We start from the raw sequence: 22,503 nt of genomic DNA on the forward strand, positions 1-22,503 counted from the left end.
TATAGTTCTCTACTACCACCACACAAACAATGTGCATTGTTTTAATTATTTAATATACTTAGCTATATTTTTAATGTAAAAAACTATGCCCCCTCACATTTAATTTTTCCAGTAAATATTGCACTTTCCGATTAAAACTGTTGGGAGCCATAGTAAAATCCAAATGCTTTCAAAATGATAACCAAGCCTATGTCGCAGAAACTGATGTGAAATGAACAAATGCATGTTAAGATATTAATGCAAAATAAACTCTTAGCCTATAAATAATAGAAGAAAATACTTATAGAAGGCTTCAATAGGGAGAGATATAAATTCAATCAATCAATCAATGAATGTGTATATCATAAATCAAACCTAGAACTGTTATAGGAAATTTAAATCTCTTGATTGTGCCACCGGGGTTGTGTCCAATTAAGTTCTACGCAGTGTAAAACGGACAGGAATATATTTAATTAAGTTAATAGGCCAAAGTTAGTCATTTCCAGTTAACCCACATTGTCTTAGTAGCTGAGTGAGTTTAGATATTAGAAGACAATGGTATGGATCCAGTGCCAGATTTACGTACGTATAAGCTAAACAAGCTATAGCTTAGGGCCCCACTCTCTTGGGGCCCCAAAAAAATTTTAAAGGGAAAAAAGCTAGATGTACATTTCCAAAATATAAGATAAGAAACAAATAAAATAAAACCTACATACAACAACAGTGTTTTGTGTTGTGTAGGCTCCTATGATGTAAGTAATAGGCCCCACCTGCTAGCCTGCTCCCTAAAATATCACTAGTTTGCTCATTTCTATATATAGGGTGCCTGCATTCTGCATGTGCAAATGGTTTTAGATACCCATTAGGTCCATAAATTACCATATAGCATATATTCAACACAAAAAACAGCGACAATTTGTTGTTGACAAAGGACAGCTGGGCATATAAAGGGCCCCGTTACCTTCAGTAGCTTAGGGCCTCATCAAACCTAAATCCGGCCCTGTGTGGATTCCAAGAGAAGTGAAATTTAGGAATTTTACAGCAGTTTTTGATGCCCTCTTCCCACCTGAAGCCGCCTGCGCCTCCACTCCCAAGTATCCACCCTTCTGGACAATGTGGGATGTGGCATCTGAGGCTGTTGGAAGAGGAGCGTTGACGTTCAGAGAATCCTTTTGGAGGATTTCAGATGGCTGCAGGGACAAGGAGAGGATGGGAAACTTCCATGCACTTCCTCAAATTGATTTCCGCTACAATCCAAGCCATTAGCTTAAATTAAGTCATCATCCTTACGTGGGAAAGGTCATACAGCTCAGTAAGAGAACTAATGGTTTGCATGCAGAAGACCCTGTATTAAATTCCTGTTTTTAAAAAAGAGAAAAGGCTAGCAAGCCTTGGAAGGCTCTCTGCCTGAGACCTTGGAGAGCAGTTGCTAGGATAGAAGGTTCAAGGCCCTTCCATGGTCATATTCATCACTCTACTTCCTTACAACGCTCAGTTGTTACAAGATGAATTGTACCCTTGTGCTTAAATAGTGTCAGCCTCCCTTTCCAACATAGTGCTTTCAAGTTATCTGTTATAGATCCTCAAACTAATCCTCCAGTTTTCTCCCCTACACATGGTGTGTGAAAAAAACCCTCATTCTTTAAAAGCTAATGATTGCTGTTATGGGCCTAAAGGGGGCATAACGAACCAACTGTGAGAGCTCTGTCAAAAGATGGCTATATGATGAGTAATTTCTCTTGTTCCGAGAATTCGGGAGGCAGAAGCTAACTTGTGAAAAGAAGTAAAAAATAACTGGAGTGTGAAAATGTATCCCTAGACTAAACAGCAGCTGATGAAATTTTTGCCTGCAGGTTTGAAGTCAGAAGGGATTTACAGAGTCTCGGGGTTCACTGAACACATTGAAGATGTCAAAATGGCCTTTGATCGAGGTACAGTACATTTTAGCTGTGGAAAGCCTGTCGGCAATGTTTTAGCTTTGGAAAGCTTCTACATACCCTGTGTTCATTGGCGTTGCACATGTTTTGATGGTATAATAATGAGGAGGCCGTTTTCCGCCCACAATACTTTCGGGGTATTTTATGATGTACTGGTTTCTATTGACATTTACCACATATGTTAAAACATGTATTGGGGTGAGTAGGAAGATGCACAGCATCTCAAAATAAATAAATTAATAATAATAATAATAATAATAATAATAATAATAACAATAATAATAAATTTTATTTATATCCCGCCCTCCCCAGCCGAAGCCGGGCTCAGGGCGGCTAACAACAATAAAATAGTACAACATTCTAAAAACATTTCATTATAAAAATTAATTAAAATCAAATTGATGGCAACCATTAAGCTAAAATTTTGTGAAGATTGCCAAAGGAGGGAGTCAGGCTGCGCCCTGACCAAAGGCCTGGTGGAACAGCTCTGTCTTGCAGGCCCTGCGGAAAGATGTCAAGTCCTGCAGGGCCCTAGTCTCTTGTGACAGAGCGTTCCACCAGATCGGAGCCACAGCCGAAAAAGCCCTGGCTCTAGTTGAGGCCAGCCTAACCTCTCTGTGGCCTGGGACCTTCAGGATGTTTTTTTTTTTTTGAAGACCGTAAGTTCCTCTGTGGGACATACCAGGAGAGGCGGTCCCGTAGGTACGAGGGTCCTAGGCCGTGTAGGGCTTTAAAGGTTAAAATCAGCACCTTAAACCTGATCCTGTACTCCACTGGTAGCCAGTGCAGCTGGTGAATGTGATCTCACAATGAAGACCCCGTAAGGAGTCTCGCTGCGGCATTCTGCACCCGCTCGAGTTTCTGGGTCAGTCCCAAGGGCAGCCCCACGTAGAGCGAGTTACAAAACACACCTATTTGAACTGCTTCGTTTCAGGAAGGACTATACCACATTCTGTTTCTGCATATTAAATTCTGCCCCACCATCTCTAAAATAATGAGGGTCTAAATTACATTATCACTATACTATAAGGACAGTTGAGCTTTAGAGTAAAAATCAGGTCAGTATATTTGTGACTGTTAATTCCACTGAGTAAGCTTGATAGGAATAATGTTTATTTATTCTTCCACGGAATGAATATGGATGCTGTACAGCAACAGTCGCTCACTGTGCTGGCATTGTTGACCAGTTCTGTTCCTGCTAGCATATAAAACATTCATTGTACAGCTTGTTCATAGAGTTCTCATTGTGACAAGTGCATTCTGAGCTTTAGTTGGTTGTTTGTCCTGCTTGGCACCACACATCTCATATTCAAGAGTTGCTACTAAAGAAGGATCTACATCACTATTTTTTTCTGCTTTATTTGGTTGTGTTTTTTTTTTGCAAAGAGGCATTAGCCTCATTGGCACTTATGGGAACTTTTTTACTAAGCCTCATGGGCACATGAGGGGATTGATATTCAGGGAGACATGGCTAGCGACTGAAGAGATAAACCTCATCCCCTCTTTTGTTCTGCCCTTCATAACTGCAATTAACTTAAGAGAAATAAGAGTTGTAATACATGTTATGCATTAAGCTTTGTGGGTAGATTCACCTTTAGTGTGTGTTATAAACTACGGGCAAACACAAGTTCTCTTGTCAGCTTGTTTAAAATATGGCCACTGAACTTTGAGATGCATATGATTCCTAACACAAGGAGACTACAGAAGTGACCTGTTCCTCAACATGCCACCATAACTTGTTTGGTGGTCTGTGGTGGCATAATTAACATAGGAATTTATTAAAGTGCTTATATACTACTATTTCATTTTTTAAAAAAGCAGTTCCACTTCGTAAACAGCTGCACACCAACAGCTCATCGCGCCAAACAGCTTCCCTGTGTTTGGATTTAAAATAGCTTATAGGTTGTATGAATTTGCTAAATTTGCAAGAATTGTACTCTGGAAATTCAACAGTTGCAGAGATAGTTATGTGTAGACTAAGATGTTATTTTTCTGGTTCATTCCTCATTGGTATTTTCCACATGCCCACCCAGGTTGCTTTCAAAATGTTACTGGTTTTTTTAAAAAAAATCTATTCAGGACAGTGAGCTGTTGAGGACAAAGTTGCTAAACAAGCAAACAAACAAAGATGGCTGCATGTGGCTTGTTTGTGATGGATCCCTTGACCGAATCATGGTCAAACGCCTCCAAAGTACTGCAGCTTCCTTTATCAGTACCATTGCTCTCTAAAACTACTTATTTTCTCCAGCCGGCTGATTCTTATTAGCATCCAATAACACTAATTTTCAGACTGAGCAATCATTTTTACACCTGCAGTTTGTGGCATATTGCAGTTCACAAAATAGTACATTTGTTTTCTGGAGTGCCTTTTGAACATTTGAAAAGAAAAAAATTTGAAAAGAAAAAAATACAGTGATGGAATCCATAGGTACCATAGATTCTTAGAGCAATTCCAGTTTGAGCAGTGCTTTCCATCAGAATTAGTGTTTTGATTTGCTATGTGTCTAGAACAGGGGTCAGCGAACATTTTCAGGGGCCCAGTCCACAGTTCCTCAGACCTTGGGGGGGGCGGACTATATTTTGGGGGGAAAAATAATAATGAAGGAATCCCTATGCCCCACAAATAACCCAGAGATGCATTTTAAATAAAGCCACACATTATACTCATGTAAAAACACCAGGCAGGCCCCACAAATAACCCAGAGATGCATTTTAAATAAAAGGACATATTCTACTCATGTAAAAACACACTGATTCCCGGACCGTCCGCGGGCCGGATTGAGAAGGCAATTGGGCCAGATCCGGTCCCTGGGCCTTAGTTTGCCTACCCATGTTCTAGGGTGCACACATTCCTGCCTTTTAAGTGGCCTTCAGCCTTTCCCCATCTGTTTAGCTTATAACAAGTTACAGGCAGAGAGATACTTATCAACTTCCAAGTAAAACTCCTCCATGATATGACTTGCTATGATAACCTATGAATGTCACTTTTATTTTGTAAACTTGCAAATAGCCTGGAAAAGGGATATTGCATTCTGTTTTACCATATCTGGATGGATATAGAAGCAGCTGCAGTATTTTCCCTCCAAAGCATTTGCTTTCACTGTAGCACTTTAGATCTCATTGTACTGCAATTAAATAGAGCTGTCCAAACAACGTTTTATAATACTAACGCTACCGTACCAAGTATATGAGGATAAATATGAGTCTGGCTGGTGCAGAATAAACACTGTGCTGGAAGTACTGGTGCTGTATTAGAGTAAATTCTAATATGCGGGTTCACTCTGCTATATCAGATACATAAACTGTTTTAAAGACTTGCTCCCCAGTCAAACACATTTATAATTACACTTGAAGATTCATTCAGTTACAATTTAGCTCCTGCCTAATAAGTGTGATTATTGCTGAGGTGTTAAACTTACAATTTGGCCTTCACGAGTAACTCAGCTATACATCTGCTCTAAAGGAAGTTTTTGTGGATATATTTCATGTCGCTTCAAGTTTAATGCCACAGTTTCTTCGCAAAACAATTATTTATTCTGCTAAATACAAATGTATTTAAAAACTTTATTGCAGGGCTTTTCATAAGCAAAACAAAGTACTGTGACGTAGAGGAAGGAATAGGTACAAGGAGAAAGCAGGTTTATCACTTGTTTTCTAAAGGGACAGAAGAGTGGATTACTTCTGAACAAATTTAAACTTTGTGCCTGAAGACTGAACTACTTAGTTCAGTAGTTTTAGAAACTACTTCGTTCCTAAAACGCTCTCTCTCCCTGCCCCCCCCCCCCACCACACAAATAAGATTTTATACTCATGGTTATACTCACTGAAAGGTATCCTTAAATCTTTTAAATAAAATGAGATTGGTCTACTACAGTACACTGTTCAAGGGACTGTCTTTGAAATGCCTTCATAAAAACATTTCAGCTAGTACAAATTGATCCAGCAAATGTGTTTGCTGGAGCCAGTGTATGGGAATGTGTAACTTCTTGATTGTTTTAGCTTCACTGGCTGAATAAACTCAGGGGTATATAACTCAAGGCGTTCACTTTGAAGCCTTAAAAGAGTTTGGGACAAGCATTCATAAGGGAACATGTCTTCCCATATGGTCATATGTCCATCCACAGAGGTGACATCGGAAGACGCAAAGGCACATCCCAGCTCCATCCGAGGTATAGTTGGTAGGGATGTGTGAAAAGGTATCCTATATGGTGTCCAGGTTATGAAACTTCTTCATTTTCCAGTGATTCAAAACCCAATCATGAGCAATGTTTGACAAGATAACTCAAGAATGTATTTGGCGAAAGAAAAAGTAGGACCTTTAAACCATCTCATTCTTTTCTAGATGGTGACAAGGCAGACGTCTCTGCCAACATATATCCAGACATAAATATTATTGCTGGAGCACTGAAGCTGTATTTCAGAGATCTGCCTATCCCGGTTATCACCTACGATACGTATTCCAAGTTTATAGATGCAGCAAGTAAGTACTGAGGCATTTCATTTCTTTATATAGTTTTGTCATAACCTTAACCCTACAATTCTAAAACTCCTGCAGCAGCAGGAATACTGGATTTGTTTAATTGTATTTTTTTATTGAACTTTGAAATCTGCATCTGATAAAGCTTACAAGAATCTTGTTTTGTATCACGTAGAGCTCTCCAATGCTGATGAAAGACTAGAAGCTGTCCACGAAGTGTTGATGTTACTTCCTGCAGCACACTACGAGACTCTTAGATACCTGATGATTCATCTCAAAAAGTAAGCGAATTTGCCTATAAAAGGAGGTTTGATCATCTTTCTTTCGTCATAAAGAAATATGCTTTAAAAAACATTTTAAACCATCACTGCAGAAGAAATTTCTGGCAACACAGCCAGATGGGTGGGGTATAAATAAAAAAATTATTATGAGTAATTTTAGTAGTAGTAGTAGTAGTAGTAGTAGTAGTAGTAGTATCTTCAAATTTTAACCAGTTTTACCAATCAACAAGTCACAGCCATATAAGTAAACCAGAAATGTTAGACATGTAGACAGATACCTGAGAGTACAATCAGTCATCATAGAGATCACAGTTAATTCAAAACTTTGTTTCCGAGTGGGTTCACACACAAAACAAGTTTAGTTTATTACTAAAAGTGTAGAAAGAAAATTGACCACCAGTTTGTCCACGGAGGCCGTTCACAAGGAACTCTCCTGCCCACGTGTAATTGTGCCCCCCATTCAGAAAATGTGAGTGTGCCGCACTGATCTCCTGTCTCCATTTACCATAAGTGCAGGGTGTAACTTACCAACCTGCCAACACTGACGTCACTGCAGCTTTCTTGGACAGAGCAGTTGCACAACAAATTGACACTGCGGTGGGAGCTGGAGCCAATATGGTATAGGCCTGTGGGTGAACCAACAGAGCCATTATGGTACAGGCCCAACCTTATTCCTGCCTTGTCCTACAATAGTTCCATCTAGGTTGCCAAAAAGTCAATGTTGGAAAGGTGGCTCCAGCTCCCCCCCCCCCGCCCCCAGGCCACTATTGCAGTGCAGAAACAACCATTATTCAGCATGTGAAGCAAACATCTATTATATATTTTGAAAAGTAGTTTCTCTGTGCCCTATGCATTTGGACACCTCTTAAGATATACGGAAAATTTGCATGACGGTTCCTAAGATCAAGGAGCAGGTCTCTGTTTCTGTTTGGATATAACCTTGAATCAAGATTGCTAACTAAGCCAGGCATAGGCAAACTCGGCCCTCCAGATGTTTTTGGCCTACAACTCCCATGATCCCTAGCTAACAGGACCAGTGGTCAAGGATGGTGGGAATTGTAGTCTCAAAACATCTGGAGGACTGAGTTTGCGTATGCCTGAACTGAGCTTTTCAAAACTGCACTTTTTTGTGTGTTCCTAGAATTCCCAATCAGTTCTGGGTATAAAGAAAGGGTGGGAAAACAGTTTAACAGAGATATCACTTTTCTTTCACCTTTAGGATTACCATGAATGAAAAAGACAATTTTATGAACGCTGAAAATTTGGGAATAGTGTTTGGACCTACTTTAATGAGACCCCCAGAAGACAGCACTCTTGCTACACTCAATGACATGCGGTACCAGAAACTCATTGTGCAAATATTGATAGAAAATGAAGATGTTTTGTTTTAAATGAACAAAGCTGTAAACTCATGGCCATCTGCCATGAAAATACAAGTTCAAAGGGAAAGCAAATTCCCATAAGAAAAAAAAAGGGTAGCACATTATTTTCTGCAGTGTTGCAGATGAACACCAAAACATTTAGTTAAAAGGGTATGTCTTATAGACATATGCCTCTTTTTTAATTATTTAAGAAAGAACAAAGGTCAGAAGAAAAGCATCTTGCCTTGTATCTTTTGCCTTGCTTCCAGTGTTAACGATGTAGAAAGGTTACAGACTGTTCTACTGTAACTTATTAAAGGACACAAACTTTGTATTTTATTTAGATCATTGAAGCAAAAAGGTACTTTCAACCTGATGCTCAAAGTATTATGCTGGCACAGTTCCTATTGAAAAGAACTGGGTCAGCATAGCAGACTTGTAGGATTGTAGTTGTAAACCCTGATTCAAGGAGGGTAAACCATATATGGGGGGGGGGGGGACAGGTTTCCCGCATCCCTTTTTGGCATGCAATGATTTCTAGATCATGGTAGTTATGTGGAAATAAGTGGCATTGGACTTGGTGGGATTTATTTTCCCCATGACAACCATAATGTAGCGCTCAAGACATGCTCTCTGCTATTTCAGTTGTGTTCCTCTTACTGAAAATAATGGCAAATTAAGTAGTAGGATTGTAACAATGTCCATGATCTGATTCCAAGCAGAGCTTCTGTACAGGCAGGGTCTTCCTGGTTTTCTTCTATGAACTGTATAATGCCCTGTATACAGAACAAATAATTTCTGTATACAGTCGTACCTTGGTTTTCGAACAGCCTAGTTCTCAAATGTTTTGGCTCCCGAACGATCGAAACCTGGAAGTGACTGTTCCGGTTTTCGAACGTTCTTTTGGAAGCCGAACGTCCAACAGGGCTTCCGATTGGCTGCAGGAACTTCCTGCAGCCAACCAGAAGCCACGCTTTGGTTTTTGAACGCTTTGGAAGTCAAACGGACTTCCGGAATGGATTCCGTTTGACTTCCGAGGTACATGGGTAACATTTCTATTCACGCAGGAGAAAAGGAAGACCCTACATTCAGGATATTTTATCTTGTCCAACATCTTAAGGATCAGGTTGTTTGTCAGTATTAGTTTTTATAGGGGTATACGATTTCTTTCTAATTAAGGCATAATTATACTATGTCTAAATGGAAACAAACATGTATTTAAAGTATATTTTTACTTTAGTTAGCTGCAGGAATGTCGTTTTATTTTAGCAAGATATAATTCAATGCGGTGCATTGATGACTTTCCGTATAGTTCTCTTAAGCATTATTGCTATGGATATTGAAAACATTTACCACTAGTGCAGTATTACCCTGACAAACCTCTTTCATTGCAAATGCTTTTAATGAGACTTCATTTCTCATGCTCATCTTAATAATATTTGGTTTGTTATGTTCTAGCAATTCATGTTCTTTGCTTTTAGAGGTATACAAATACAGTATTCTATTTATCCACCCTCCTTCCAAAAAGAGGAACATCAGAGGTTTATAAACAGACACTAGCATCAACACGTAACACATTTTTTGGAGTACAGTAATGTTTAAAATAAGTGATGCCAGAATATTGGATATTACCTGGCCTTGCTTAAAAGTTAGCACTTATTTAGGGTTAATTTTTTATTATTATTATTTCTATAAATCAAGTTGCATTACTTTGCTTCTGTATTTATAAAAGTAAAACATCTGTAAAATTACACACTTTTCTTCAGCGTCTTCTGACAAATTTGTTAATAAAGGAAAGAGAGGTGAAGGATAGAGAATTGGTATATTACCAAATCTCATGGTGGGTATCTTTGAAAAGGTTGACCCCTCAATGCAATATAATGAAATTCATCCTAATATTAGACTTTTTTCTCACATGGAATTTTCTCATCGTGAGATTTTTTTGTACAAATATTTCAAACACAAAGGTAGCATAGTTTATTACAAAACTGAATTTGCAATACAAAAGACTCTATTGAGCTCTGCTCTTGATTTGTACAAATCCTAAGTTTCAAAACCCCATTATGCTGTTTTCTGAATTATTTCAGGGAGCATAGGTTTCTATTAAAATTGGGGTGGGGAGTGTGCAACATGGATAATGAAGAAAGAGTAAAGACAAAAGGAGGCACATGAAATAATGTATATCAGTTATCCTTTACATAGGTCACCAAGGGCTAAGTAGACAGACCCAGGCTGCAGGCCAGATGTAAGTGAGGTCTGCTTTGCTGGTACAGTGCTAGAAGGGATTCTCCTAAGTTGTACAGATTTCAATTGTTGTAGGTTTATGTACTAAATACTGTCATAAAATGGTATGGAAATGGTTTTATTTTGTGAAGTGAAATATGCTTTGTAATTTATGATAGTGTAAATGGGAAGGGGGGGAAATATCCCATTAAATGTGTTGAGTCCCTGTCTGTAATTTTCACTGCAATCGAAAACACTTGGTTTCTCTATGCATTTTTTTTAAATGGTTTAAAGATCTGCACATTTTTCATACAGTTTACATGCAACAAATTGTTTAAAAATGATTTTGCTGATAGAACTAATATAAAAGTAATTCAAATAATATATAGACTTATCAGGTGTTCTAAGATTCATACAACTTCCTACATTTAACCTGACCATGTTTCTCTTTTCTTTGCCTCTTTAACAAGATAGAATATACTATATTTTATGTTTTAGTTTCCTGGTATTAAGTACTACAGTCACCTACCATTATCTTACCAATTTTATACAAAACTCAAGTATGGAAGAAAGCTACATTATGTTATCCAAGAAATCTTACTCCCTTTTATTCTTTCATTTTCTTCCACATGGCTCTCAGTATGTTGAATCACATTATTCAAAGGCTTATTAAGTGCCTGAATGAGAAAACACGCTGAACTATATTACAGAAGTTTCTTCTTGTACTATTTTATGGAAACTGGTTTTGCCAGTTTGTTTTTTGAGCTCAAGATACATTGTACATAATACAATGACTACATAATACATCCCAGGGCTGTGCCCAACGTCCATACTGAAATCTGGCAATGATGTCTCAAGAGGTAAAACTGATCTCTGCCTAAAAAGCCATCATTTCACTGGTGGGCTTCTGCAATTTATTTGCGGAAGGGTACTTCGCGTGCCTTGAGCTTCACAGACATCTCTGACACACATTCCCCAGCGTCTCGTGTGCTCTCTGATGCATCTCCAAACTCTTAAGTACACTGCGAGCCTGTAGACTGAGGGCAAATGAATCAAGGCCTTTAAAGGGTTCAGTAACAGGACATAGTGTCTTCATTTCCAACTAAACTGCTACTATATAAACACAAGAAGGTCTTCTGAAGTCCGTGTGAAATCTTGTGACTGTTTTGTACTGATAACTTTCAACAAGTTCAGAAAGCCCTCCAATGCTCTTTGTATCCATCATGCTAGCTCTATTGTGCCTACCTGTTCCCTGTCTCGGGTACCTAGCAAGGCTCCCTTCCTAAAACAACTTCAGAGAAGGTCAAAGAACCTGCTTATTTTATCGTACAGGCAACTCCCAATTTACAAGGCAATTACATTCCACGGCACCATGTGTTTAAGTGAAATCGCATATATCTGAAACACCATTGAAAAAGCCCCCATTCCGTCTCCGCCCCTGTCCTATTCTGCCCCTTTTGTGATGTTTTTGGGTCACTTCTGGGTTCAGTTGCACAAATATCTGACGCACCTAAAACAATTGCTGCTTGTACACACCATCCTTAAATTCCTGAGGGCTGGAATCTGTTGTGGAGAAAGAAATTCTCAAATTATTTTGAGATTTAGGTGGAAGGATAGATAAATGGTGACCTCTCTAGAATGAGGAGAGTTTTTATAGATAAGATCCAGGTTGTGAAAATTAATGACTTGCCCAAAACTATCTAATTGTTAACTCCAATCTCAAGTGTCCTCTGTCCAAGGCCAGCATTCGACTATTGGGCAGCACTGCCTTCACACTACTGCCTGAAGCCACTGCACGTGGCCTGCTTCACTTAAAAAACACTCCTATGAATATACAGCCAGATCTTACACAAGTTTACTTGGAAATGCTCTCAACTTTGTTGAAACTTCATACAAAGAAAGCGTGCCACCTTTCAGCGGCGAAAGTAGGCTTTATTTCACCTTGATCAAAGACCCAGTTTGGCGCCACCCCACGCAATTTCAAATACATACAGTGGGGAGCCTCAATGGTGCCCCTCTGAAACCTTCACCCGGGGCAAAAAAAACCCCCAGCTAGCTCTGCACAGGAGCATCCTGGTTGCAGAAGTGCCCATTAACAGGAACCAGTGGCGTAGCGTGGGGGGTGCAGGGGGGGCCGGCCGCACCGGGCGCAACATCTGGGGTTAGGGCAAATCCATTGGTTAGGGGGCGCAAATCCACGGGTTAGGGGGCGCAAATCCATGGGTTAGGGGGCGCAAATTACTTGCCTTGCCCCGGGTGCTGACAACCCACGCTACGCCACTGACAGGAACTGCTGTGTTATCCCGTGTTTTGTGGGACATGGGGACTCTCCAGCTGCTTCAGTTTTGCTGTGATTGCTTAGGGTTGCTTGGGTGAATCAGGCACACTAGTTCAGACCCCAGAGCCCAGACAACAACCCCCTACAGACACATCCTAAGACTTATCACAGCTTGGGAACACACGGCCTAAGACGCCACACAAAATGTGGGCAACGGAAAGCACTCTTCGAAACAAGCAGGGTTTTACGAAGCCTTAAGAGAACGGTTGTGCCTGGCTCTCTCTCATCCCTGCTCCTAGCCAAATGGTCACATGGGCACCAAGACTGCCAGAAGCGGGGAGAACTCATGACAGCATTACAAGGAAATCAGCGCAGGGCTGAGGAAGAGAGCCAAGTTGTGTGCTGCCGCCATGGCCAGCTTCCAAAAGAGATCAAAGTTGTGCCCTGTAACTCCCTTTGCCTCTTGATTTATACCGTGCTACTACTCCTTCTTCTTCCCAGGCCAATCGTTGTCCAGCTGCCCCTGCGAGAGGGACCAATCCCGTTTAGGGAGGAGGAGAAGGGGCGGGGTCGCTTCTCGAGGGCTCACCTGCACCTGCTTCCTTGTTGCCTGAGCATCAGGTGCACCGCTCAGACCTTTCGAGGAAAGTGAGTCGGGCGGGTGGGATTCCCTCGCCACGAAAAGCGCGCGCGCGAGAGAGAGAGCTGGCTCCCTTACAGCGCGGCCGCTCTTTCCCAAGCGCCCCCCCCCCCCCAGTTGCTCGCGGTCGTCCCTAGAGACGGCTAGCTGAAAGGCCGGCTTCCGACGGCGGATTGTTCTTCACCTGCGAAAGTTGGCGCTCCCTTTTGGAGCGGGCGGGCGCCGGAAGGAGGCCAAGTTCCCTGGCTCGCTCGCTCTCAAGAGTCAGCCTGTTGCTGCGGCAGCGAGTAGTTCCCTCAGAGAAGGAAGCCCAGGTAACGACGCTCTCGGCGTGAGGATGGACTGACTCCCTCCAGCACCGCGCCTGCTCTCAGGAGGAAGAAGAAAAAGAAGAAGAAGAGACGCTCCTCCGGCGCACAGGTGAGAGCCCACGAGGACGCGCCTTCGCTTGCTTTCTCCTCAGCCGGCAGGTGCTCTCTTCAACAGGTGCCCGGCAAGAGCCCTCTCCGCCTGCGTCTCGCGCGCTCCCGACCTGGAGGGGTGGGGTGGGGGTGGGAATCTGCCCAGAGGCGCCCACCTGTCGCTCAGCGCTAAGGGCGCGCGCGCGCTGCTCACCTTGCACGAGCGCACCTTGCATGCAGCATGAAAGGCAAGGGGGAGGGGCGCGCCTGAGAGGCGGGCGGGAGGGGGGCTTCCTCAGCCTGGTCAGGGGGAGGGGGAGCAGCAGGCAAAAGATGCTGCGTGGGCGGGGGCGGAGCTGGGCTGCCATCTCCTTCTTATCAGCTGCCCTAAGTGTGGACGCAAGGGCGCTTCAGCGTGGCTGATGCGGAGCAATTGGGGGTTTTCTTGCCTTCGCACGGTGAGTTGAGTGGGACTTATTCCCCAAGAAGTGTGCATGGGATTCTATCTATCTGTCTGTCTATCTGCCTATCTGGTTTATAGATTTATTACAGTGGTACCTCAGGTTACATACGCTTCAGGTTACAGACTCCGCTAACCCAGAAATAGTGCTTCAGGTTAAGAACTTTGCTTCAGGATGAGAACAGAAATTGTGCTGCAGCGGCGCGGCAGCAGCAGGAGGCTCCATTAGCTAAAGTGGTGCTTCAGGTTAAGAACAGTTTCAGGTTAAGTACGGACCTCCAGAACGAATTAAGTACTTAACCCGAGGTACCACTGTACTATTTACGGATTTATTACCTTTATCTTCCAAGGATCTCAAGGTGGTGTACATGGTTCTCCCTCCTCATTTCATCCTCACAACAGCCCTGTGAGGTAGGTTAGGCTAAGGGATGGTGACTGGCCCCAGGGTCACCCAGTGAGCTTCATGGCTGAGTGGGGATTTGAACTCTGGCCTCCCAAGTGATAGTCCAGCACTCTTAATTTATTCCTGCATTGCAGGGGGTTGGACTAGATGACCCCTTGGGTCCCTTGCAGCCCTACGGTTCTACGTTTCAATCCTAAAGACACGTGCCGTGAACTAACAGTGCTGTCCTGTACATGTTTGCTCTGAGGAAAGCCCCGTTGATTTCAGTGGGACTTGTTGCTAGCTAAGTGTGTACAAGATGGCAGTCCAAGGCTGCAATCCTGGGTCATGTACTTGGCGGCAAGCCCCACTGACCACATCTGGGCTTTCTTCTGATTAAAGGTGCATGGGGTCAATTTTTATAATCCCACTGAATGAACTTAACAGGAACTATGTCTGAGGGTCCCGGTACACTACTGTAATCTCTGAAGAGCTCTGAAATGGAGGGTTGCTATTTACACATGCACACACCCCTTCCCTCCCTTTCTGCATAATAGGCAGAAATCCAACAGGCTTTGTTTTTCCTCCAGTAGCTCTGGATTAAGCAACCGGTAAAGGACAATCCTAAAGAAGCATGTGTATAGCGGGCGATGCAGTTTGCCGGATTATAGCTCTACTATAAAAAAATTCCCCAGTTTCACCCCACCTTTCAAATTAGCAAAATGTTGACAGCTAAGGGTTATCTAGCCATAAAAAATAACCCCAGTTATAAAGTGCATTTTTCTGCTGTGTCCTCAGTTGCACCTGCTGAGTTGTTTCCTTGCACAGTACAGGTGCAACTTGGGCCCTCTAGCTATGACTTGCAACAAGCTTAATTAACAAACGCAACAAAGAGCTGCTACCTCAGTATCCAAGTCCTGCTGGAAAGGGGGCCGCCACTATTAGATAAATGTTGCAATTAACCGTTCCAAAAAATAAAATAAAAAAAGCTTAGTTTATCACTTTTACCTGCTGTTCGGAGGAACCTGCCTCATTCTGGTCTTTGCAGCAATTCAGTGAGTTGCATTCTGCTCGATGGATTCTATGTGTACAAAATATTACACGCTGTGGGTGAAATCCTGGCCCCAGTGCAGCCAGTATGAATGTTCCATCATTCAACAGAGCAAGAATGTTTTTTTGCTTCACAAGCAAGCAGGAAATCTCAGAAATGAAAGCATGTTGAAGATTTAGGAGAGAGTTTCTAAAGTGCCTGGCCCTACCTGTCATGATCATCAGTTTATGATGACAAACCATAGCACTGTTTGAGCGATAAGGCTGTGCAAAATCTGAAAGCTCCCTTGTAGGAAGGAGCAAGGTTTGCCTTCCATTTCCTTATCAAGCTGAAGGAACAACACCAGCAAACTTTTACAGAAACATTTATAGTTGGCTTGTGCAGCTGCATGGAGAAGAACCACTTATGTAGTGACTCAGCCAATGTGTGCACAAAATAGAAAACCAGCGAATTAAGTTTGCAGAACGGAAGGGGCATGCATGTGACTGTCTCCTCCTAGCGGTTCAACTCCCAGGGTGAAGTAGTCCTAGGAAATTAATCCTCAGTCTCCATGTCACAGAGCCATGATAGCTAAATTGAACCTCCATGTTCAGAGACAGTGTACTATTATTTATTAACATCTCACCCTTTGTCATAAGATACCCCCAGGGTGGGTATATATAAGTCTGACTTCCAGGTCCTGGGAGGGGGGGAAAAAGGAGTAGCCATTGCTATTGTGATTTGTTTGAATATTTCCTTAAGGTATCTGCCTGTCAATTATTGGAACTAGATGGACAACTGCATTTAAGTCTGATCAGACAGTAGGCCACAATTAGGGAGCAAATGAGACCTACAGTACATGTATCTGGTGTCTGTATGCCTTCAAGGAATGCATTAAAAAGAAATTCCAAAAGTGCAGAAAAATGAGCTATATTTGTGCCATGTGTTCAAAGGGAATGGAGGAAAGAAGAAACAATCCCAACTGAGACAAAACACTGATAATTGGGTATATCTGATTATGCAGATATGCTGAAACTAGAATATAGAATACATTTTTAATTCTGTCTCTTCTACTTTGAATCGAATTTTGCTCTGCACGAGATGGCTAGGTCTCAACTGGCTCACAATCCATCCTTATCCATGTTTACTTGGAAGTTGGGGTACTGAGTTCAGTGAAACTTATGCCGAACTGCAGTTTTCTGCTCACTCAGTTTGGGTGGTTTTGGCCTAAGACCAAATCATTTTGTTCCCATTGTTTGCTGTGAACAACATACCAATGCAAAATTCACAAACCTGAAAAGTTAACATTTCAATCCCACTTAGCAAATTTTTGTAAGCTGATGGTGCTGAACTTTGCTGCAAATGTTCAACTATAGCTGGACTTGTCAGGAGGTACTGCTGGATCAGAAACCCAGTGTACTGGAAATACCACAAGTCTCTGTTTAAATCTTCAAACCAAAGAAGCTTTTGATGAATTGTGCTAAGCAACTGAATTCTTGGTTGCTTAGCCAGTCTTGGAAAGGTTTAACTACTGCTAATGACTTCATTAGTACAAAAGAAGGTTATGCAGTGTGGAAAGGTTTTAACTCTCCAAAGCATTCTAGATGAATTAAAGTTTGCATAGTTTCCTCACCAATGTGCTTAGGAATGGACACAGTTCCTATCCTATGAAATCTATCAACAGTGGCAGGTTGAGAACAGCTGAGTCCCGCTCAATCCTCTGCCTTTATCTGGGAGTGAGTCCCATTAAATTCAATGGAACTTACTTGTGAGTAGACATGCGTAGGCTACTGCTGTTAGAAGCAAAGATGATAAGACACTGACAAATTGTCTTAATGCAAAACGTTGCCCAGTTCTGTGGACATTAGACCTCTTGATTTTCAAGACTATTAGCTTGCACTTTGCCATTAATAAACTGCAACCCTAAGCCTTGCCAGTGAACATTAGACCAAGAAGCAGAGTTCAAAAACATCGTAAGCAAGACATAAGAAGTGGCCTACTGAGCGAGACCAAAGGACCATCTAGTCCCGCATCCTATTTTCAGAATGGCCAATTAGATGCCTATGGGGAACTCACACGCAGGACACAAGCTTAACAGCATTTGTGGTACCCAGCACACATTTGTGGTACACACATCCTCAATGAGCCTTTGAGAGCCTTATCCTCCGTTATTTGTCGAATTCCCTTCTAAAACCATCCAAGTTTGTGGCCATTACTACATATAGTAGTAGAGAATTACAATAAGCCCGCAACTTATGTGCATTTAATTTGGGCACCTTCAGCTTTAGGTAAAGGTAAAGGGACCCCTGACCATTAGGTCCAGTTGTGACCGACTCTGGGGCTGCAGCGCTCATCTCGCTTTATTGGCTGAGGGAGCCGGCGTATAGCTTCCAGGTCATGTGGCCAGCATGACTAAGAACCAGAGCAGCACACGGAAATGCCATTTACCTTCCCGCCGGAGCGGTACCTATTTAACTACTTGCATTTTGATGTGCTTTCGAACTGCTAGGTTGGCAGGAGCTGGGACCGAGCAACGGGAGCTCACCCCATCGCGGGGATTCGAACCGCCGACCTTCTGATCGGCAAGCCCTAGGCTCTGTGGTTTAACCCACAGCGCCAACCGCGTCCCTCAGCTTTATGTACTTCACAATAAATAAATCTAAGGGAACGGAAAGGGGGTGGACATCCAGGAAAAAAGACATTGATAATCTCACCTGCCATTGCACCCAAAGTGCTTTGACTGTGTGTGATTCTGGCTTTAGGCACAATCCCCAAAACATAACACCCACTTAAGTTACAGGCTTACTATACACTATTTAGCTATGTACTGTGTGATGCATTTATTTTGCCCACCTTGAATCTTCCAAGAGCTTCATTGCATGACCCCAGGCTCTTGTTCAGGAACAGATAACTTGGAGCCTGCAAGCAATACATAACTGTCATTTTAAAAATAATAATTAAATGACCATTCCTAAGGATCCATGCAGAAAGGCTTCCTAAATTTCTAAAAGTAAAAAATTATACACACGCGCACACATATTCTTGTATGGACCACTCCTTCAAGACCCCCTGTTGTGATTATGGAATGCCAGAAGGTACTTGTGATATCTCCAAGTGTGTTTTTTTAAAAGGCCACACCCACTTACACACTTTGGCCACACCCACTTTTGCATGCAATTCTCAGAAGGTTGGCCATCGGAAAGTGCAGCCATTGGGCTGGAAAAAATGCTTGCTGCCCCTTTTCTAGTATGAGGAGGGAGAAAATACCTCTAATCCACTTTCTTCACACTATGCATCTCTCTTTTTAACATCTCTATCCTGTCTCCCCTTACTCCCCCCGCCCCTAAACTTTAAAGTCCCAAATGTAGATTTCCTCATAGGGAAGTGGCTCCAGTCCCTTGATCATTTGAGATGCACCTTTTCTGCACTCCTTCCAGCTCTGGAATATTCCCTTTGAGGTATGACATCCAGAACTATACAAAGCATTTCAAGTGTTATCACGCCATAGATTTGTACAACTGAGTTAGGCAGTTTCATTTTCAATTCCCTTCCTAATGATCTTAGTAGACATGGGTTTTGATTTTTTTCACAGCTGCACACATGGAGTTGACATTTTCACTGACCTATTAATTATGATTCCTAAGATCTCTTTTCCAGATAGTCACTGTCAGATCAGACACCACTGGGATATATGAAGTTTGGGGTGTTGTTGTTGTTTCTGACCCAATGTGCATCACTTTATATTTGCTTCCATTGAGTCATATTTGGCATTTTAATGCCTATTCTCCCAATTCGGGAGAGTTTTGTTTGCAACTCTTCTCAAACTCTTTTTGTTTTAGCCATCCTCAACAGTTGTGTGCTATCAGCAGACTTGGATGTCTCAGTATGTTCTCCTAACTTCATATCATTTACAGATCCTTGAGGGATTCCACTTCTTACATCCCTCCCATTTGAGAACGGTCCATTCATTCCAACTCTCTGCTTCCTGTTCTGGGACCAGTTACTGATCCATGACCTGTCTCCTTATTCCATGACTTCTAGTTTGCTCGGGAGTCTTTGGCGAGGGACTTTATTGAAAGTTTTTTGAAATTTAAGTACATAATGTCTACTGAATCTCGCCTATATTCTCAATTCAGACATCTCAGAAATGCAGTCGCCCTCCCACTGGTCCTTTGGACACTTTTTGAAAACTTATTTACCCTGGAGTTGGTTGAGAACATTGAGAATTCACTCTTCCTCACTGGACCGTATATGATTTTGATATTTTATGGCTGCTTCTGGTTTTAAGATATTGTTGTGGCCCACTCTGGGATTCTTAATAAGGAGCAGGCCAAAAGTCTTCAAATAACTGTTTATTGACACTCTCAAAGAACTGTGAGATGACTTGAAGCAAAATGCTGGTGGTTCTTCTGTATATAATATAAATATAATAAATAATAAAATGCATATTTATTAGCAGGAGATTCGGCTAGTGTGATGACGTCGTTTTTCACAAGCTTGTTTCCTTGGGGTTTTTATTTATTCATTAACTCTCCTCCTGGGCAGAAAACAGGAGTGCTTTTCTTCCTTTCGGCATCCTGCATGAGGGCTGCTGCAAAGTGTATTACCTGGTTGGCTCTGCATCCTAGCACATTTAGGGGTGCTACATATTTGGAAAACTGTTTTATGTGTTTTTGTTTCGCTTTGTTAATAGGTTTACAAGGAAATGATTATAAATCTTCACTTCATACTATTGGACTGAAAGGGCTGGGGTACCTGGGAGCCCAACAGTAACTGGAGGGCCATATCAGTCCCCACCAGGGCCAGTGGTGGTGGGAGATACACTCCAATATCACCAGGAGGGCCCAGCCCCCACATTCCTAACATAGTGCTTTCATCAGCCCCATTATGCCCCCAAGCTGGGCACTTCCTATTTATGCAGTGGTATCTCTGTGGCGCTGTGGTTTAAACCACAGAGCCTAGGACCTGCCGATCGGAAGGTTAGCGGTTCGAATCCCTACGACGGGGTGAGCTCCCGTTGCTTGGTTCCCTGCTCCTGCCAACCTAGCAGTTCGAAAGCACACCAGTGCAAGTAGATAAATAGGTACCGCTCTGGCGGGAAGGTAAACGGCATTTCTGTGCGCTGCTCTGGTTCGCCAGAAGCGGCTTAGTCATGCTGGCCACATGACCTGGAAGCTGTACACCGGCTCCCTCGGCCAATAAAGCGAGATGAGCGCCGCAACCCCAGAGTCGGCCACGACTGGACCTAATGCTCAGGGGTCCCTTTACCTTTACCTATCTCCCTCTTGTTTGGAGGGGGAGGGTTATATTCAATGTTAGTCCTACTCTGGGTAGAATTATAGAACTGTAGAGTTTGAAGGGACCACAAGGATCATCTAGTCCAACTCCTTGCAGTGCAGGCATCTTTCGCCCACAACCCTGAGATTAAGAGTCTCAGGCTCAACAAAGGAGCTATCCTTCAGGACCTCTATGAACCAAAACATTTTTGGCGCAGCCTTTGGGGGGAAAAGGAAAGCCCAGGCCTCAAGAAAGCCCTGGCGTCACAATTTGGAAGCGAGTAAATAATAAAATAAAATAAGATGGAAGTGGAGTCTCTGCGTATGGTTACGATGATCCTCTTAGACAGTTCCTCCAACGGAGCCTACTAATCGCGCTCCGTGCGTCCGATGTCTCCCGCACCCCCTTAAATGTCTCCTCCCTACCGCGGACCCCAAGTCGGTGAGGGTTCCAGTTCCTGCTGCTAAACAACTAAACAAGCCTCCCTCCTCTCTGTCCTCCCCTCCAGGCCACCGGCCCCGAGTGCGGCGCATCGCCCAGGACCCCCTGACCGGGAAGAGGCGCGCGGGCGCCTCCTGCCCTCCGGAAGATGGCCGAGAGCGCCGGCACGGCCGCCCCCTCGACGGGGCCCGCGGCCAAAGGCGGCTCCTCGGGCGCCTGGTGGAAATCGCTGACCAGCAGGAAAAAGCCCAAGGAATCGCCAGCGGCTGCGTGGCCTCCTCGGCAGGTGCCTGAGCCCTCGGAGATGCTCCCCGCCGCGCCCAGCCCCTCGGACTCTCAAGAGAACCAGCAGCCCAACTCGGGCAGCCGCCGGAACCTTAAGATCTCCCGCTCGGGCCGCTTCAAGGAGAAACGGAAAGTGCGCGCCACGCTGCTGGCGGACAGTCCCCAGCAGCTCTTCGAGGGGGCGCCGGGAGCCGCAGCCGGGAACCCCGCCCCGGCGCGCCCCGCCGAAGAGACGCCGTGCCAGTGACCACGCCTCCCCGCCGGCCCCTTCCAGGCCTAGAGGAGGAGCTGCCTGTCTGATTTTGGGGAAAGGCGGCATGGTTGCCGCCTCGTCTCCGGCCCAGGGGAGGAGCGTGTGTGCGCGCGCTCTGTTGCGCTTTTGGGGAACTGTGGCCTCGAGGATCTTGCGCGCGAGTTTGCAAAGCCTCTTTCGCCCTCGCCGAGGGGACAGATGATGGCGAGGCGACCACGGGGGTCTCCTGTTTCACGGGGAGGGCCGCAGATCTCTGGAACAATAGGAATATGCAATAAGGAAGAGACCCGCTGAAGCTCAGCTGCCCTTTGCGGTCATGAAATTAAAGTGTGTTCAGCGGGCAGTGTCCCCAACGAAATCGTCATTGTGGTTTATTTCACACCCACCACCACTTTTTGCAGAAAACCGCCAGTGCGCAATATGCTGCTGTATAGAATGATGATGATGATGGAGAATAAAAATTCTAGCGTGCAGCCCCAACTTAGTCCTATGTTCAGGTATTGCAGTAGATGTCCCCAATCGGAAACAAACACACAAACATGGTAAAATAGCCCACTGGTGACCTATATCAATGTGCAGCCTTGATAAAACTTACTGCTGCTGTGGGTCAAATGAAGATGTCTTGCTGTTGCCCAAACAACACTTGAGATCCATTAAGCAAGTACAGTACAGTAATGTCAGTTTTCCCTGAAGATGCCAGGAGGGACGAGTTGGAGTGGCAGAGAGACCTGGTGCTGATAAAGTCAAGTGGAACATCTGTATATATATTTTTAAAAGGCACACCAAAATGCTGAGGTT

The 22,503-nt window shown here is 43.5% G+C and overlaps 2 protein-coding genes and 1 long non-coding RNA gene across 5 annotated transcripts in view; 2 read left to right on the top strand and 1 right to left on the bottom strand.

The window, feature by feature from the left end:
* The window catches only part of CHN2 (chimerin 2), a 150,027-nt gene extending 139,515 nt beyond the window's left edge, over positions 1–10,512 (top strand). For both annotated transcript variants that reach the window (XM_028749670.2, XM_077937046.1), the window contains 4 exons: positions 1,833–1,910; positions 6,259–6,396; positions 6,569–6,674; positions 7,894–10,512. In XM_028749670.2, coding sequence (XP_028605503.2) covers positions 1,833–1,910; positions 6,259–6,396; positions 6,569–6,674; positions 7,894–8,065 — 494 coding nt within the window. In that variant the 3' untranslated portion in view covers positions 8,066–10,512. The remainder of the gene's footprint in view (positions 1–1,832; positions 1,911–6,258; positions 6,397–6,568; positions 6,675–7,893) is intronic.
* Positions 9,989–13,433, bottom strand: LOC114607486 (uncharacterized). The gene is made up of 2 exons (XR_003709157.2): positions 13,361–13,433; positions 9,989–11,821 (listed from the first exon to the last, which is right to left on the bottom strand). It is a non-coding gene; the product is annotated as an uncharacterized LOC114607486 (long non-coding RNA).
* Positions 12,968–22,189, top strand: PRR15 (proline rich 15). 2 transcript variants are annotated; one of them, XM_028750734.2, is made up of 2 exons: positions 12,968–13,596; positions 21,235–22,189. In XM_028750734.2, exon 2 carries the CDS (start codon positions 21,316–21,318, stop codon positions 21,697–21,699), a length of 384 nt encoding a protein of 127 aa, XP_028606567.2. In that variant the 5' UTR covers positions 12,968–13,596; positions 21,235–21,315; the 3' UTR covers positions 21,700–22,189. The 2 variants fall into 2 exon arrangements, with proteins under 2 accessions (XP_028606567.2, XP_028606568.2); XM_028750735.2 differs by lacking the exon at positions 12,968–13,596 and adding an exon at positions 13,906–14,035.
* The last annotated feature ends 314 nt before the right edge of the window (positions 22,190–22,503 follow it).

Source organism: Podarcis muralis, chromosome 12 (assembly GCF_964188315.1).
Source record: "Podarcis muralis chromosome 12, rPodMur119.hap1.1, whole genome shotgun sequence".
Lineage (NCBI taxonomy): Eukaryota > Metazoa > Chordata > Lepidosauria > Squamata > Lacertidae > Podarcis > Podarcis muralis.